At 40.1% G+C, this 18,699-nt stretch overlaps 2 protein-coding genes across 2 annotated transcripts; both read right to left on the bottom strand.

Moving 5' to 3' along the window:
• Positions 1–1,303: 1,303 nt before the first annotated feature.
• LOC137291350 (BTB/POZ domain-containing protein 6-like) lies at positions 1,304–9,848 on the bottom strand. Its single transcript, XM_067822662.1, has 3 exons — positions 9,812–9,848; positions 8,086–8,482; positions 1,304–4,143 (listed from the first exon to the last, which is right to left on the bottom strand). The coding sequence occupies exons 2-3, from the start codon at positions 8,361–8,363 to the stop codon at positions 3,138–3,140; spliced, it is 1,284 nt and encodes a 427-aa protein (XP_067678763.1). The 5' UTR covers positions 8,364–8,482; positions 9,812–9,848; the 3' UTR covers positions 1,304–3,137.
• Positions 9,849–10,228: 380 nt separating this feature from the next.
• On the bottom strand, positions 10,229–18,560 carry LOC137290797 (BTB/POZ domain-containing protein 6-like). Its single transcript, XM_067821927.1, has 4 exons — positions 18,359–18,560; positions 17,830–17,857; positions 15,786–16,081; positions 10,229–12,265 (listed from the first exon to the last, which is right to left on the bottom strand). The coding sequence occupies exons 3-4, from the start codon at positions 16,061–16,063 to the stop codon at positions 11,248–11,250; spliced, it is 1,296 nt and encodes a 431-aa protein (XP_067678028.1). The 5' UTR covers positions 16,064–16,081; positions 17,830–17,857; positions 18,359–18,560; the 3' UTR covers positions 10,229–11,247.
• Between the last annotated feature and the right edge of the window lie 139 nt (positions 18,561–18,699).

The raw sequence follows: 18,699 nt of genomic DNA, 5'->3' as shown, positions 1-18,699 counted from the left end.
GGCAGTGCGACATCGCGACATTTTGATGAAATGTCACGTTGTAGCATTATCGCGTGTCGCGTTTTAGTGAATTCTTACATACGTTAGATAGGGTTACAATGCTACAACGCGACATATTTTTACCTTGAAAAGTGTCGCTATGTCGCGTGTCGCACTTTGGAGATACAGAGAAAATGTTTTTCGAAACGCGACACGCGACATCGCGACAATGCGACAAATAGGTGAAATGTCTCGTTGTCTCATTGTCGCGCTTTGGTTAATTTTCACCTCATTTTGCTTGTCTTTGAGAGGGCGACGGCGCGACAACGCGACAATGTCCCTTCTTGGATTCCATAGAAACCATCCGTTTCAAAGTGCAAAGTGACACCATGGCAACGGTGGGTTCGACCGGAGCAGTTGTTCTTGTTCTTTTGGACTTGTCAGCTGCATGTGACAACTGATTATCTCATGTTGCAAAGAACAGCGAGACATGATTACATGGCCATGATCCAGCATCTACACAGACTACCAGTGCCACAGTGATCAAGTACAAACGTGTCCAGCTTGTCTTGAAGTGTCTCCACAACGAGAACCTAAGAATCTGTCTAGCATAATAATCAGATATCAACCTGTCAGATCTCTTCGAGCGTCTCACCAGTTTCACCTCCAGCTACCTGCACTAACATCCAGTCGCATCACCAGCCGTTGGTTCCAAACTGCTGGACCAAACGTATAGGATCAAAGCACGATCTGGCCTGAAATCACAGCCAAGGACTCATTACTTCTATGAAGCATACAACGTTCCGTCCATGTAGGGAACTGAACATGGATCTTCGGCATAACGAGCGAACGCTTTAACCACAAGCCTACCCCACCACCCTATAGCCACATATGCTTCAAACATACTGGCGTGACCCACATGCATGAAGTCCAAGGCGTTTGGCATGGTAGCTTTCGATGAGAGAGACGGAACTCCACACGTGATCCTATCACAACTGGTCAGTGTGACTTCAGAAAGAACTTTGCTTCTTTCAGTCTTGCATACTGTGGCATTACATTCCGATATAAAAAATAAACACGGCACACCTGTACTGTTGTTGGGCTGTATTCCAGAAGTGGCAATACAAACACTTTATGGTATATAGTAGTCTCATACGCAGAATTATCTGCTCTTGAATTCCGTGGGGCGAAATGTTTGGCCCCGGGCTCGCGTCGTGCACGAGCCAGTTGCCGGCAAGTCACATTCAGCGTATTAGTATGAGGTCCTGCAAATACAACCTGCCTTGACAGCCATTTACAAGATGGAGATGTAAGACTACCAGTGTTTTTTGGATAACAACATTTTTATTCTTTGTTACGTTTCAGAGATACTTCTTGCTTCTTAATCGTGTGGATACTGACGTCGTCAGATACAAGTATATAATAAACAATGTATACAATAGGTAAAATATATGATTATATAATATAAGTCTGTATAAGATATAACAGAGAAGGCCAGTCCTTGAAAATTTAAATGAGGGATTTAATGAAGAATGGGCTGATATCTGGATGTGAGAAAATGTATATTTACTGGAGTACTGGAGTATCTGTGTGGGCGGCGGATTTGGATCACTTAAGCCGATGACAAAACCCCGTGATTGAAGAAAAGGGGAAAACTTAAATACCATGTGAAGTTGATGGGAGTGTTTGTAAAAGATCCGAAGACATCTGTTGATATCTGAAATGGAACCTATGGGTTAAAGTGTGTACATATCTACACTAAACGATTTAAATAACTCTCTGCATATCTTTACCCTTTGTCTGCCTCTCGTAATACACTTTTGTAACCACGTGGAGAGGGCTTATTTAAGTTTGATAACTTCTGCCCAGTCTGTTTTTAATTGAATGAAATATGTTTTAATCAATCAAACCTATGGGAACAATTCACCTGAAATCCAGGCTACAAATTATGCGCTCTAGCTAGAACCATTTTCCACTCGAGCGATGACGTCATAGCTTTTTGATATGTGAGCTGTTTTTATCTCACTTTTAGCAATATTCTCATCAGAAATGGGCTTCAGACATTGTGCCCATGAGGGGAATCGAACCCGTGTGTTCGGTATGAAGTCCGAACACTTTATCCACTCGGCTATTCATCCCTTTCTATTGAGGATATTTTGTTTAACCATGATGAGTACTTCTAGAAAACTGAAATAAACTCCCTCTAACATCGCTGTCAAGGGAATGTCAATATGGAAATGGATAACCAATAATTTATATGTCTTAAGGATACGTCTTTCTAAGTGAGCTTCAGAACATATGAATCATGCCTCCTGACTTGGGTCATATCAAATGTTTGTTGTTTTACGCCGCAATCAGCAATATTCCAGCTATGGCGGCGGTCTGACAATAATCAAGCCTGGACCAGATAATCCAGTGATGTACTGCACGAACATCGATGTACACAACTGGGATGCGATGACGATACGAAGTAAAGCATTAACACAAAGACAGAAAGAGAGAGGGAATGTTTTGATACACCCCAGCAGCAACACCATGAAAACTAATTCAGACTGGATCAGGCATACATCTACGGTCCTGAACTACGGTCCGCTTTGCTGGCCCATATGACAGCCAACCAGCAAAGGTATAACATGACACATGCAACATTATGGATGATAACTTGCTTATTGCATGGAGAGGTGTTCCGATGCAGATTCTTACACCATGATCAAGCTAAAAGAGCTCTGTGCTATAAAGATGTTGTCATCTATAAAGTTGCATGTTTCATTTTTGACTCAAGAATCTAACAATTAATGAGCAGGTCAAACAATTTACCCACACACAAGCTCTAATATATTTCGCGTTACTTAAAAGACCTTTAACTGAAATGGCTCGTCAAAGACTACTGTTATTTTCCCATACAGATCCTCATTCTCAAAATCGAAACTTTATCAAAACAAAGTTTCATTATATCTCGCGCCGCCTTAAAAGAACTTTAACCGTTACTGCGCGTCACAGACTACTGTCAGTTACCCATGCAGATCCTCATTTTCTAAACTTTATCCAGCAGCGTGAAGGCACGTCAAAGACTAATGGAGACGCGCACGTCAAAGACTAATGGTGACGCGCACGTCAAAGACTAATGGTGACGCGCACGTCAAAGACTAATGGTGACGCTAACCCAACTCACACAACCGCAACACGAGTCGCGAGATGATGCCATCCTCATATGCCTGTGAAATGGTTATGTGACATTTGCCAACAGTGATGCCTTTTCTAAGTTGAGTACCCAACCACCCCTCTGTAGTATTGCTCATGTGTGTCCGGAATCTATAATTAACGTTGGCCTCTAAAGTAGGCTCAGCTGACAGCTCCAGCTCCACTTCAGTCCCATCAGTTCTCACAGGCTTTGCTGATATCCTCATCTGGTCAATCCAACGCCGCGGTGTCCCCTGTTTCCTGTCCAGCACTATGTTGTACCTGCTGGTGTCGCTACCAAATGCCCACAGGCCGACCAAGCGCATGTTATGGCTACACGTGACGGTGATGTACGATTCCAACTCGCTGAGGTCAGTACGGACCCTGTTTCCATACAGAGAGACAGCAGGTGCTGGTCTCACTTTGAATGGTGCCGCGTCAGTCCCAGATACACATAAGAAACAGAATAATTTGGTACATTCATCGCCTGATAATATTCCTGATGGCACCACCGTTTTAGCAAACTCCTGTATCCCCATTGCTGTGAAGCCAAGCTCATACACCGACTCCCCAAGGACGAGTCGCTTGTTTTCTGGTGTGCTCTCTAATTTCCTTCGCTTTATTTCCTCATCAGCCCACAAGATGGCAGCACCAAACATTCTTTCCGGTTCCACAGTATACTCCTCTCCAGTAACTGCACTGACAATATTTTGGAAACACGTTTGACACAGGTCTTTGAAGCTATGGCTCTCTAGTGCAGCATCTCCATTCTGAACAATGACCTTCAAGGCCATGGCAAACAGTGTCTCCTCGTCAAAGACATGGGCTTGTTCCAGAATGACACAGGCGTTCTCTGCCGTCAAGGAAGACTCCAGGTAAGCCACGCACAGACGCTCTAGACCCCCTACGGCGTATTTCTTGGCCAGGTACAACAGACCTGTCACATTCTCAGCAGTCAGCGTTGTCGTGTCTGTGTACAGAAATCTGCAAATATATCATTAAACAACTAGGGGATATTGGGTTAAAAGACTGGTAAGATGCAAATGATGAAGCCAAGGAGGAAACAGACGATGTAGAGAAATATTAACTGAATACACTGGCATATGTTTTGTGTCTTTTCCAATCAAGGTGAGTGAGTGAATCTTTGCAGCAAGATGATTACCGAATCATTGTGAGGGAAACAGAAGCCCTTATGGACCTTTAGTTTGGTTTGGTTGACGTTTAATGCTGCACTCAGCAGTATTCAAATCAAATTAGTCTACTTGCTTGTATACGTCCAGTCTGGTTCCCTGTGTCTGATGCGCCTGCGCTAACGCTCCGACACTGACCCAGGCAACCACTGCCGAATGGCGGCCTTCAGTGCAGGGACACGCGCCATGCATTTACTATAGGAAAACCAGAGAACGAGTGGTTAGAATTTTTTCATAGCATTTTCATCGATACTGTGGCAAAGACTACGTCACCAGAACAACGGCCATCGTTACTTCCAGTGTTGGAAAACGTTATTTAAGCAGTTTCGAAACACGAAAATCGTCGTTAAATGGGCGATATCCAATGAATGTCACACACCCTATTTTCATCACCGACATGTGCTTTAATATTTCCAGTCAGCTCGCTATTACCACGAAATCATACACTTATTGAATATAGTTAGCATCTTCATTTTAGCAAATGTGATGACGAAAATATCGCCCATTAAGTTTCAGGGTATGTTTAGCGGATATACTTTTCGATGCCCTTGTGAAATTACAAGGTAAAGCCAGGGAGCCTATATAGAGAGTTATAGAGTATCCCTGGTAAAGCGTATAGGTCGATATGAATGATGTTAATGACAGCTAGGGTGTGTCATTCTGATATTTCGCCTCTACAAAACAACATGAAATACTTAACATATACACCAATATCAATCAGAATTTTTTGTGATTATGATTAGTGAGTGAGTGAGTTTCATTTCTACGCCGCTTTAAGCAATATTCCAGCAATTTCATGGCTGGGGACACCAGAAAATGGGCTTCACACAGTGTACCCACGCGGGGAATCGAACCCGAGTCCTCGGCGTAAAGAGCGAACGCTTTACCACTAGGTTACCCCACCGCCCCTTATTATAATGAACATGGTGAATCAAATGATCAATATACAAACATACACACACCTATACAGTTAAAAACACTGAATTTGGAACTTTATGTTCCTAAAATGAATATACAGAAATACATGGTATGATCAGTGTGTTAAAATATTGGCATACATATATTGGTAGAACTTTTTAGACAGATGAACATTCCAATATCTGTGAACTGCTGAATTAAGAGTGAGTTTTACCTATGACACCTGTCATGAGAACTGTAGTTTTCATGGCTTGAAGCCAGCAACAGTGTATACATTTGCTGGACATTGATTATTTGTTGTTATTAGAATACGTCTTATACAAATCATCTGACATCAGCAGTTATTCCGTCAGATATTAGTTAACCAGTTTGGTTTAATGCTGTTTTGGACTTTTTGCTTAACTTTATTATACTTCACATCAGTGCATGCATACTTAATTTAAATCACCACCAGTGATTTGCTTTCGAATTTTGAGCAATGTGCTCAGTACTTCTTGACCAGTTTACTATTGTGAATTACTATTTATATTTTTTATATATATAAAAAGGATGTTATGCATTGTGCAGATGTCGAAAGAAAGTTGAAAATACACCATGTCAAGATTAATTATGATATTTAATGCTATGACTATTCCTATAGTGTGTAAGTGTGCAGATGTATAGGGAAACTCATACTGTAAAATTATTGAACATGTACAGCAAGAATGTGTAAACGGTTTCTCAAAACCGCAAACAATGGTATGGTTTGGGGAGAATGTGTCAGAACCCCTCTATAAACTGAACACACTACAAGGGCTATAAGGTATTGGTCCATGCTACAGTATTTGGATGAACACAAACTGTCTCGCCAGTGCTGTACAGCATGGGCTGCTCTTTAAAAATATTCTGTTTTGATTTGAATTTTAACATGTGTTATTAGGACAAGGTGTGAAGATAATTATTCACCATTTGAAACAAAGATCATTTAACAATCATGATGTAGTTCTATCAATAGTTTTTCTGATTCCTTCTATTAACAACAATTTAAAACATTGTAAAATGTGGAAAAGAATCTTACTCTCCCTATCTCTATGCACTTAAAGACTATCCATGTTTTTTTCCTCAGATGTGTATAACTTATGTCTATATTTATATTAAACAGCCAAGGGAAATGTAATAAATTGCTTCACTGACATGCCTGTGTCGTGCAGTCCAACATTGTATTAAACTGTCTGTTTATTTTGATTTTATAAAACCAAGAAGTTCCAAAATTGAATGTACTCCCGCATCCCGCATCCCGCATCCCCAGCCCACCCCCACCCATCCCTCCCTCCAACCACAGATATAGCTACAGGAAATGGACGCAATATGAAATATTAATAACTGTGTTTTACTAAACATGTCTTTAACAAACATGAGCTCCATCTGGGAGTGTTGTAGATCAGTGTCTTTTAGACAAGGCGAGCTTTCCTTTTATGAATGGGCTCTTACAAAACAAGCTAAAAGCTAATAAAAACATCCACAATTATGAATGTTTAAGGATGTGTCCATTTCCCTATTATACACAAACCTGTGGCTATGTATGGGTTGTGGAATGGGGGTATATTCACTGCTAAATACAATACTCGAATGTGTAATCAGCTTCCTAGTAGCATCACCCAGATGTTGCCATAACTTGACATTTGGTAAACCTTTCAAGATCAATGCCCATTGCATCACTATGATCAGCCCAGTGTTATACTGAAATGATACATACCAAATGAATGAAAATAGTAAATAGCTCATATTCTTCTATTATTATTCTATATTTGAAAGCACATACATTGTTATAAAACACGTTGTTGAATGAATGCGTGTGAATGAATGAATTTATGCGTTTAAAAGTATTAGATCTAATTATTATTTGTTATATAATGTGGTAAAAACATTTTCTAGTTACTATTACTGGGCGTTCAGTTTGTTCCAAACACACGTTAAAAGAGAAAATGGGCCATATCATCAAATTTGCTCAAATGAAGATGCTGACTATATTCAATAAGTGTGATCGTTCAGATCCATGTTTTATGTGTACGATTTCGTGGTAATAGCGAGCTGACTGGAAATATTAAAGCACATGTCGGTGATAAAAATAGAGGGTGTGACATTGATTGGGTATCGCCCATATGAGATTGACCAATCAGCTAATGGTAACCATGTCAACAGAAACCCCAATGCATAGATACTGCAAGTCAAGTAACTGTATTATATGCGGACCTTTATTTGTGGAGAGATCTGTGTCAGTGATCTGAATATTTTGAAAGTCCCTCCAATCCCTAAACAGTAGCCGTTGTCTGATTGGTTATATCTATTTAACCGTCTCGCGTTTGATTGGACGGTCATTGGTCGCTCAAAGGTTACCTGACGCGACATTATACTAGATATTGTTAGACTCAGTGGTGGAGTGTAACGAAATACACTGAGACTAAGTTTACTTAGACTGTGGTAGCCTGGGTCAGTGTCGGAGCTAGGCGCAGGCGCATCAGGCCCAGGGAACCAGGCTGGTATACGTCTTTCTGCATTGGTGTTTCTTATTAATACTCGGCAATATTCCAGCTACATGGCTGCCGTCTGTAAATAATCGAGGTTTGACCAGACAACCCAGTGATCAACATCATAAGCACTGATCTATGGAGTGGGGATGCGATGACATGTATCAGCCAAGACAGCAAGCCTTACCACCCGATTCCGTTAGTAGCCTCTTACGACAAGCATGGGTTGCTGAAGACCAGTTCTAAACCGGATCTTCACGGGTCGAGGGACGTTTAGACACCGTCAACTAGACCATCTGACCATCACCAACCTCAACATGTCATTAAATATTTCTTCCTCCACATCAGGTATCCTAATCTCCTCTTTCTCCGCCAGGGGGCCGCACAACATGGCGTGGAGCACGCTACTCCGACTCATCAGGACATATCGGTGCGCTCTGACTATCCTCTCATTATTCCCAACCCGGAAGCTGACGTCACAAGAATCCTCAGAGGTCAACATGTAGAGGTTACATTCTGCAAGGGACTTCCCACTTTGCCAGTTGTCGTCCAACACAGAGTTGTCTTCTCTTACTTCCATTGAGGCCATTGCTGTTTTGAGTTGATGTCTGAAGGAACGGCACCCTTTAGAAGATTTTGTTGCCGTCACCTGAACCGACTGCACGAACGTTGCTTAAAGCCCCAGTTCGTAAAATGAAAATGAGCGATCTGTGAAAAATGGAATCGTGATATTTATAGTTTCGATGAAACTCATAAAATTTAGATTCGTGGGGACAATAAAAACAACAAAACGAACATTAGGAAATTTCCAATGACCAATACCAACTCATGTGCTTGTATGGAGATATTTGTGTACTCTTATAATCTTAAATATACTTGACTAGCTCTCGACATTGCACTTTCCATCTGCCATGCATGGGCATCTCAATCTAATTTAGTGACGCATATTTGAGCCATGTGAAAGATAATCTATGTTGGGTGTATAGGTATGTTATAAAATTCACCATTTAACAAAAACAAATATAATACGTAGCCATTTTGTTTACCGATAACGTTACACGCAGTTGCTAGTTTAATCGTCTTACATGCTTACTGATACCTCACTGGAACATTCATCTAACATTTATCGATTACATTATCTCTGTAAAGTACATCGTACTTTTCTTCGCTTCCCTTCATGTGAGATAGCCTAGTGGTTAAAACGTTCGCTCGTCAGGCCGACGCTTCGGGCTCGATTCCCTCACGTGGGTGCAATGTGTGAAGCTCAATTTTGGGTGTCCTCCGACGGGATATTGCTGGAGTGTTGCTAAAAGCAGCATAAAACTAAACTCACTCCCTTCATCTTCGACACCGTGGTGTTTAAAACTAATTTGAAAAGAGCCACTGTCTGTGGTACACTATGGATTCAGTAAAGCCTAACGCGTTCTGATTGATATACATGTATCAACGAAAGCACTGTCGACAGAAGCTGTATAAAATACCCAGCTACATCAGCACGAGTTATCTCCCCTATACATTGTTTACTTCCGCGTCGTAGCGAAACAAGCGATACATATCGTCTATTTTGATTGTTATTATCGATATTTTTTAAACAAATGTGTCTTCTTTGGTTGTATATCTGTACTTACATGTGTATGGAGACCTATATCATGTACTTCATGTCTTCATGTATTCGCGGCATATCCATGATAACTCGCATAACATTGATATTACAAACCCGACAGAATGCAAACTTGCTCTTGTATTTTATAATGAGAAATAGTTGTCGCATTCAGATAACTGTCAGTTACTGATATGACCACGTATTCGACACTGAATAACACGTGTCAGTGTGTTCGTGGTTCCCCCCACGTGTCGCAGTGCAAGGGGAGACATGGTCACTGTCGTGTGTTCACTGGCAACAGTGTCTTTACGGAGAAGATTGGGGGATGGTGGAGAGATGCGTAAGTACTTATTCACAACCCACCACATATGTGTAATGGAAGACCTGACGGTGTTCACCTAAATTCCAACAAGTAACATGACAAACCGTCTTACCTGCGGTATTGAGCGTAACGTTGAACTTTGACTGAGTGTCACGTGACTGTAACTATGAACCTGGCGGATTTGCGATTAGAATATTCAATGTGCTTATCATCAGACTGTAAGGTTCTCGCCGATATTGAACTTTCTGGGATGTACGAATTTACATTTTGACATATTTTGTGACAACATTAACCGAACTATATCCGCCTGTGAATAGTTCAGTTCGTGTCTGTTTGTCATCCTTCCTTGAAATATGAAAGAAAGGTAATGTTTAAATACATACCGAGTGATGATTACATCCTGTCACGGAATACTGAAGTGTTACATCCCATTATGGAATGTTTAATGCGAGTTGTTTAATGGCTATATGGCAAGGGCTGTCAGAATGTTTAATATAGTTCGAAACAGTTGATAAATTCCACAAAGACAACCGTTTTGGAGACTTTATTTGGCACGACAATCATTCGGAGACTTTTGCAGCACTTCCGACTGCATTGATCTGCAAGTTGTATACATACAATAATATGCAGTGCACGAAAACTCGCCAGACTGTGTACCAGACCACAAAGCAAGTACCGGATAAGGGGCGATGGGATAACCTGATGAGAGGCCCAAGTTTGAATCCCGTCTTGGGTACAATGATGCCCCCTGCAGTCATATTGCTGGAATATAGCTAAAAGAGGCTTAAAACCATACTCACTAAGTATAGACTCAGTCACTGAATACGTATAAAACCCATCCGTTCCCCTGAAAGCCAGAATAATCAAATACTATCCTATATAAATCATAGCGAAAAAAGAGAGAAAGGGTATGTTTGACAACCTCTATTTAAATGCACAACGTCTACCAGTGGAACACCAGAAATGGGTTCACACACTACATCTAAGAATTAATGAAAAAATATACTAGAGGTATAGTTGAAGTATAGTAGAATTATAGCAGAATTACTGAAGAGTTGGAATAGAGAAACAGAATTATAGTAAAGCTATTGACAAATTATAGTTGGTGACGTGGATTTATAGAATTAGAGTAGAAGAATTATAGTAGAATCATAGCTTAGAATCATCATAGAATCACAAAACAAAGGACGTTTAAGGTGGGACCTCAGCGTTGAAAATGCCAGCGAAGCTGTCTTATGACGCCATGCTAAATGAAATTTATTTTCGTGTTATATATTTTTCGGTCTTTAATATATCAGACAAGTGAATTGTATTTTCCACTGTTAAAGGCACGTATGCTAGTGTGTATTCTCACACAACCTGTCAGTTCAAATTTGCATTTGTTATGTAGTAAAGACATACTGAAATTCTGTTCACACTGTTTCCTTATTTCCGAGTCAACCTAATTGTTGACAGGTCACATCCTTCACTGCTTTACACGAGGAAGTGCAAAGTATGTACACATGTATTCTACAGTTACAGGAGCACTATGTGTGTCGGTGTGTTGTCTCACGTCTCCTCCATAATGAGCCTGGAAATAATACCCGGGCCACGTTCTTCTGTAACTGATATCTGACATTCACCCAGTGAAATATTACTGAATACGGAGGAACCAAGAACTCCATTTCTATTTGACGTTCTTGTCATTTCAATTTTATATCTGGATGACTTTTTTAGAATCAGTGCCTCTGACAGCTTGAGTTGGACTTCGTTGGGAAATTTCCTGACTAACACAAATGATACAATTGCCCTTTTTCTAACCCAGGTTTTAATAGTACCATAATGTCTCTCCTCTCTCTCCTGTTCTCGATACAGACAAAGTTTGTATTTGCAGCTGTCATCACCATATGCCAAGAGACCAGGTACACGCAGTTTTTCACTGCATGTGATGATGATTAGGTTAGAGGCTTTTTTATTTGAACTATGAATTGGATCTTCATACAGAGTAATCCACGAGTCAAGTTCAGACTTCATCTTGAAAGGTGCCACATCGGAACCAGGCGAAATCATGTGACACAACAACTTGGTACATTCGTCGCCTGATAATATTCCTGACGGTACAACTACTCTTGCGAAAACCTTCCTTCCCATTGCGGTCCAATCAAGCTCATACACCGTTTCTCCCAGAACAAGACGTTTGTTCTCCGGAGTTATCTCCCTCCCTTGGCGTTTACACTCTGTTTCAGCCCATAAGAGGGCAGCACGAAAACCTGTTTCATCAATTGTTAAAAACCTATCTGAACTTACAACTTTATGAAAACACGATGCACAAAGAAATTTGAAGCCTGGGCTACGTACAACGGTACCACAATGTTCGACAACAAGCTCCAGAGCCCTGTCAAAGAGCCTCTCTTCATCAAACATGTGGGCTTGTTCCAGGATGACGCATGCGTTCTCTGGCGTCAGGCAGGACTCCAGGTAACTCAGACACAGACGCTCTAGGCCTCCCACGGCGTATTTCTTGGCCAGATACAACATACCTGTCACATTCTCAGCAGTTAGGGTTGTCGTGTCTGTGTACAGGTACCTGGAAATGATATGTATTCATGACAATGAGGGTGAGTGAATTAAGATTTAAAGTCACACAGGCAACAGTTCAGTCATATCGTGACTAACATGACTATAAGAACTTGAGCTATTTTGGTGTAATTGACAACATTCTTTACTGAGAGTTAAACGTCTCCAGAAATTATCGACCCGTGAAGGTTCCGGGGTAGAATAGGCCTTCAGCAACCCATGCTTGCTATTAAAGGCGACTCAGCTTGTCGTAAGAGGCGACTAACGGGATCGGGTGGTCAGGCTAGCTGACTTGGTTGACACATGTCATCGGTTCCCAAGTACGCAGATCGATGCTCATGTTGTTGATCACTGGATTGTCTGGTCCAGACTCGATTATTTACAGACCGCCGCCATATAGCTGGAATATTGCTGAGTGTGGCGTAAAACTAAAACTCACTCACTCACTCACTCACTCTAGAAATTATCAAGAGTTCACCTTAATAATAAAATATATAACGTTTTGAAGATATAACGCCTATAAAGGAGGTTTAACGCATATGAAACCAATATAGTGTTTGTACTATGGCGTGTACATTCCATACCTTCCTGAGTTTGTAAACGTATAATATTCAAGACAATATAAGTAACCCTTAACAGTAAAGTATAACGCCGTCTTTTGCGACATACGGTAGCTTGGCCCCGCGTATTAACAATTGAGTCGTCATTTTTAAATCTCGCGTCAACCTCGGCGCATCAGTTTTGACTCAGGACACTGGTAAACCAAATAACTATGCTTTCAATTTAATTGATCTCTGTAAACGTTATCAATTATTAACATGTAAAGGAAGACTTGGCATGGCTAGAAACACGGGTAAAACCACATGCAAAGATGTCGGTATAGTTGATTGTGTAATATCAATACCAACGGTATTACCCCTTATTTACAATTTCCAAAATGATGATTTCTGTCCTGTGTTGTCTGATGTACACAAGCCAATCCGATTCAACATTATTTTCCCGACTTTGAATGTTACAAGTGAAGAACAACAGAAGAGCTACACTTGCAGGAACACACGCTTATTCTACCCTACACGAGGTAAATTTGGTGAGTGTAAAGCTGAACAATTCAATGATAACATTCCAGTTGATGTTAATATTTTGTCCCCGAAAGAAAGGTGACTTAGAGAAGCTCAAGGCAACCTGTCCAAGTTTTGAATGGGCTTGTTGACATTACGAACATGCTGATATAAGGCTAATCCTGCTACATGTGCTACAAAGGTAAAAACTTCCTGTAATGTATTAAACCTCGGTTTAAAAGAAAATACGGGGCTTTGTCAGAAGAAAAAAGAAGATGTAACAAAAAGAAGAGTAAATCTCCCCTGTAAGTGAGACGTACAAGAGAGTGAATAAATATAGTAAGAAAGAGAATACAAACAAAAGATGACAACGGTGTTAGAATCTACACCGAAACGCCGCATCCATAAATCCATCCATCCGTATTCTATACATAACATTCAGTATCATAAACGACAGGCTCGACAGATTTTGTGACTATAACGAGATAATTTCTCATGCTTAACAGGATTTTAGAAAAGACAGCTTTTCCACGACGGATAATGTTGTCATCATCCAGAATTTTTTTTATAAAACGGAAGAGACTAGTCTGTCGTACAGACCCTGAAGTATAAATATCCCAGAAAGCCCATGCAAGTCTAGAAAATGTGGCAAGTCTAGATTTCCATAGCTTCTGAAAATGAAGAAAGTCTCAGGGCTCCATTTCATTATATTATTTTTTGTTCACTGTGGACGTTTTTTCAGTAAAATATGTTCATTTCAGAGACTAGCTGTTAGTCTAGGAAGAGACTAACAAGTCACTATTTCGCACTTTTGTAGACCTAACGAAAGCTTCATATAAAGTATGGAGAGTTGGTCTTTGGAATAAATTATGACATATTGGTGTGAAGGGGAAACTACTAATCGTGATTCAGAATTTATATGTATACAAGTAACATGTCAAACGCTTTTATCTCAACAATGAGACAACAGAGATTGCCGATAGACAATACTTAGGAATATTATTGTATAAAAATGGGCGTTTTGAACTTTGTCATTAAACACGTTGCAGAACTCAACATAAAAATATCTTTCTCATTGTTAAAACGAACAAGAAATATACAGTTACTGTTAGATACCTTACTCTCTGCATTTAATACATCGATTTTGCTAGTCTTAGTGTATGGATGTGAAATATGGGGATTCGAAAATTGCGATGTCATTGAGAGTGTTCTTCTTCAGTTCCTTGAATTAGCTACCGGTCTCAGATATGACAGCCCGAACTATATGGTTTATGGAGAACTTGGAAGACAGCCTATCCAGCTCCAAATCTCTAAACGACAAATCACTTACTGGTGCAAACTGAACTTTTCGCATTCAAACAACAAAGTAGCTGCTTTCATTTTGGATTATATCATGGATGATGATCCCTGGCTAACTCATGTGATACATATATTTTGTAAATGCGGCTTGCCGGATGTATTATTATGCATCATTATGCTGAATCCTGGATCCTATCAAAATCTGAATTATTCTTGAAAAAAAAAACAGTTTTTACAACCATGGACCAGTGAAATGAATAATTCATCCAAAGGACAATATTTCAAGAATTATAAAAAGTCGCCTTCTTTTGACAAATACTTCTGCTATCAGAAAATACATCTAACCAAAAAGAGAACACCGCAAGAGAAGAAAGAGCTTGTAACTTTCTTTATGTATGTACATATATATGTGTATATGGGTTGTGTGTGTGTGTATGTGTGTGTGTGTGTGTACACACATATATATGCATATATGTGTGTATATATATATCTATGCATAGATCTATATGCATATATGTGTGTGCGTATGCACGTCAGGCTCACTTACTTGGTTGACACATGCCATCGGTTCCCAATTAATGGTCATGCTGTTGATCACTGGATTCTCTGGTCCAGGCTTGATTACATATTTACAGACCGCCGCCATATAGATGAAATATTGCTGCTTGCGGCGTAAAACTAAACTCACTCACCCATTCACTCATTCTAGTTTTCAGTAATCATTGCGTATATTCCTTGTCACCTTCTTGAATAGTTTGTATGTCACGAACCACTAGAATTGGTTTTATTTTGAGCAACAAACACTGAGTATCATTGATATTTCAATGTCCTGCAATGATTTGTAATCTCATCAGCTAAAGCTTTCTTGCATTTGTAAAAATACCCGCGCCACAAAATTGTTTGACACATTATCCATAATTAATCATCATTATTAACTTTCTAAAATCACTCTGAATGTTAGGTGACACCAGGAAAGAGCACGTTTTAATTTTGAATAAAATATTTGTTCAAAAGAGAAAATGTTGGCTCATAATAAAAGAATTACATTGTATAACTATTCCAGTTGTTAATCAGCAATGAGTTTATATATGACATTGATAGTAAACAATCTCTTGCAGCTATGGCCATGACCCAAAACTGTAACTAATACCTAACTGTCACGGGTATATATACCTTAACATTTCAGAAAATATTTCCTTCTCCACATCCGGCATTTTGATGTCCTCTTTCTCCGCCAGGGGGCCACACAACATAACGCGGAACACACAGCTCCGACTCATCAGAACATATCGGTGAGCTCGGACTAGCGTCTCTTCTTTCCCAACCCGGAAGCTGACGTCACAAGACTCCTCAGAGGTCAACATGTGGAGGTTACACTCCGCCAAAGTCTTGCAACTTTGCCAGTCGTCAACAACTCCAGAGTTGTCTCCACTTACTTCCACAGCGGCCATAGTGTTCCTGGTCACTATCTGTTGGAACGATATTAGGAAGCAGAATTTTACCACTGTCAAAACATTTCGTTCTTCTCGAAAATAACCTGAGAATTGTTCCACAAAAGTTATGCCCCAAAAGCCGCACTTGCTTGTTGAGTGCGTTTCACATAGCTATTAAGGTATAAAAACGCTTCATATCCAAGGTAAATATGTACTTTTCGACATTTGTCGGTTGAGTGTGTGTTTCATATGTGACAGTGAATTTAGTGTTACGCTGCACTCGGCAATGTTCCAGTTATATGGCGGCCCCTCGCCATAAAGACACACGGAGGTCACGATAATGGTAATGACGTAATCAGTCGCTGTATGGGAAAAGAAAGTAGTCTAGTCTAAATTCAATTTTCGAAATCGCATTCAGCTGGAACATGTTCAGGTGTCACCATGGCGTGAACAAGCATGACATTCAATCAGGCGATTTAAACACGTGTACCCGGTTGACTACCCGAGAAAGTATAGTATCTACTTCCTACTGTGAGATGTATCTTACATGTCATACGGTAACCAAATGTTACATATTCGTTCACCTTTTAAAACCATCCCATAATCTTAGCTGTAACTAATAAACCACGTGTCAAAACAAAAGTGAAGGTTGCCACTGAGGTTGAGAAGTGATCTCGATGCAGAGAATGAAGAAATAGGCATTTCAAGTACGTGTCAACTCCAGATACAATTTAACAAGATAGCACATTGCATTTAGCGAAAATTGAGATCTAAATACAACACACATATTCCGTAAACGGTATTCAGTTAGGTTATAATGTGGACAATATCCTCATATCACAAAGTATACCAATTATCTCCCTTGAATACAATATACTTCCGCGTCTCGCATAAGAAAGGAGGATAAAATAACTGTACATTTAGACTTACATAGGTCGAGATAATCGAAACGACGAAACAGTCTCTGTCATTTTGCCTTTTAAAGCGTCTTGCCTATATCGAAACCCGAAAGAAGGTATTTCACGTGTGTCCCAAAGATATGACTAATTCTAACTTCAGAATCAAACAACTAATCGTCACATTCTCATATGTTACACAACCATGACATGGAATCAAGCTGCTGTCATGTTTGCACTCATGTATGATATATAGTTATGGTTTCATGACAAAGTAAACATCTGTCGATGTCGATCATCACTACTCACCTTCCTCGGCTGATGATTGTCTCGCTACAGAAATATAAATGTGTCACGTGACATCATAGCGGACTATAACAATCGGCGGTTTGCATGACGCTATTTCCCATTTTGTATCATATTTTTGTTTTGGATAAAAAGAGCCCATACACAACATGACAACGTTTTGTGAGATTAATGGGCACTTTAACGACATATTGGAACATGCAGTTCTACTAATGTGGACAATATCCACATATTTGTCACAAAGTATACCAATTATCTCCCTTGAATACAATATACTTTCGCGTCTCAAATAAGAGGGAGGACATTTACATAGGTCGAGATAATCGAAATGACGAAACAGTCTCTGCCATTATTAGAAATGAAAGCAATCTTTTAATCGCTTTTGCCTATTGAGAAACCGAAAGTACGGTATTTCAAATGTGTCACGAAGATATGTTATAACTTCACTGATCGTCCCATTCGCATATGTTGCACAACCCTGACATGGAATCTAGTTGCTGTCATGTTTCCACTAATGAATGATATATAGTTAAGGTTTCATGACAAAGAAAATATCTGTCAAAGTCAATCTTCACTACTCACCTTCCTCGGCTGGTTGGATGTCTCGCTACTGAAATATGAACGTGTCACGTGACATCACAACGGGACGTAACAATCGGTGGTTTTCGTACGAAACTGCGGGTGCTTAAAGGCATGACGCTATTTCCCAGTTTGTTTCATATTTTTGTTTTGAATAAAAGAACTCATACATAGCATAACATAACAACTTTTTGTGAGCTTAATGGACACTTTAACGACATGTTGGAACATGCAGTGAGCCAACTGATTCAATATTCTTTGAGTGAAATGAAACAATGTCAAAAAACAGCGAGTACTGACATACACGAGCACCATGTTTGATTCAAACGCCCAAACACAACAGCTTAATGCATGTTGTAGACAGACTTCCCATGCAGCTTGTGGCAAGCTCTCTTTAAACAGAAGCTACAGAAGGTGTTCAAACCTCACAAAATCTTCAGCCATGCCACAACACAGACCGTTAAACGCCTACGACAGAAGTAGTGCCACTGCATACGTAAAGGATGGTGAATCCATACAAAGTGTTGCTCACCATTTTCTTGTGTCCTTCCTTGTCACTCGCAGGTTGAGGGACAGGTTCCAGGGTAGAGGTTCAGTACAGGAAGGACCTCGCTCTGGAAGACCCAGAAAAACATCAAGGGCACATGACCGAGGTGTTGTGCGCCAAGCCCTTCGGAACCGATTCACAACTGCCAGTGCAGTGTTAGTGCGTGTAAACCAAACATGGTGCTGCTGTGTGTGGGGATTATTAATGGATATGTGGCAAGGGTTGTGACAATATGTAATATAGTTCCAACAAGTATTCATATATTCCTAACAGAGAATCATTTCAGAGACGTAGCTAGCAGTTAAAATATCAGACTGAACAGATCT

This window comes from Haliotis asinina, chromosome 7 (genome assembly GCF_037392515.1).
Source record: "Haliotis asinina isolate JCU_RB_2024 chromosome 7, JCU_Hal_asi_v2, whole genome shotgun sequence".
Lineage (NCBI taxonomy): Eukaryota > Metazoa > Mollusca > Gastropoda > Lepetellida > Haliotidae > Haliotis > Haliotis asinina.
Note: the sequence above shows the minus strand (reverse complement) of the source record. Positions and strands in the feature narration are given on the sequence as shown.

Excerpts from the sequence above, each read along its gene's own strand:
- LOC137291350 (XM_067822662.1), bottom strand. The coding sequence starts at position 8,363 with ATGGCCTCAATGGAAGTAAGAGAAGACAACTCTGTGTTGGACGACAAC. Across the intron at positions 4,144-8,085 it reads ATATTTAATGACATGTTGAG|ATTTCTGTACACAGACACGA; the intron begins GTTGGTGATGGT and ends ATATATTTGCAG.
- LOC137290797 (XM_067821927.1), bottom strand. The coding sequence starts at position 16,063 with ATGGCCGCTGTGGAAGTAAGTGGAGACAACTCTGGAGTTGTTGACGAC. Across the intron at positions 12,266-15,785 it reads ATATTTTCTGAAATGTTAAG|GTACCTGTACACAGACACGA; the intron begins GTATATATACCC and ends TATCATTTCCAG.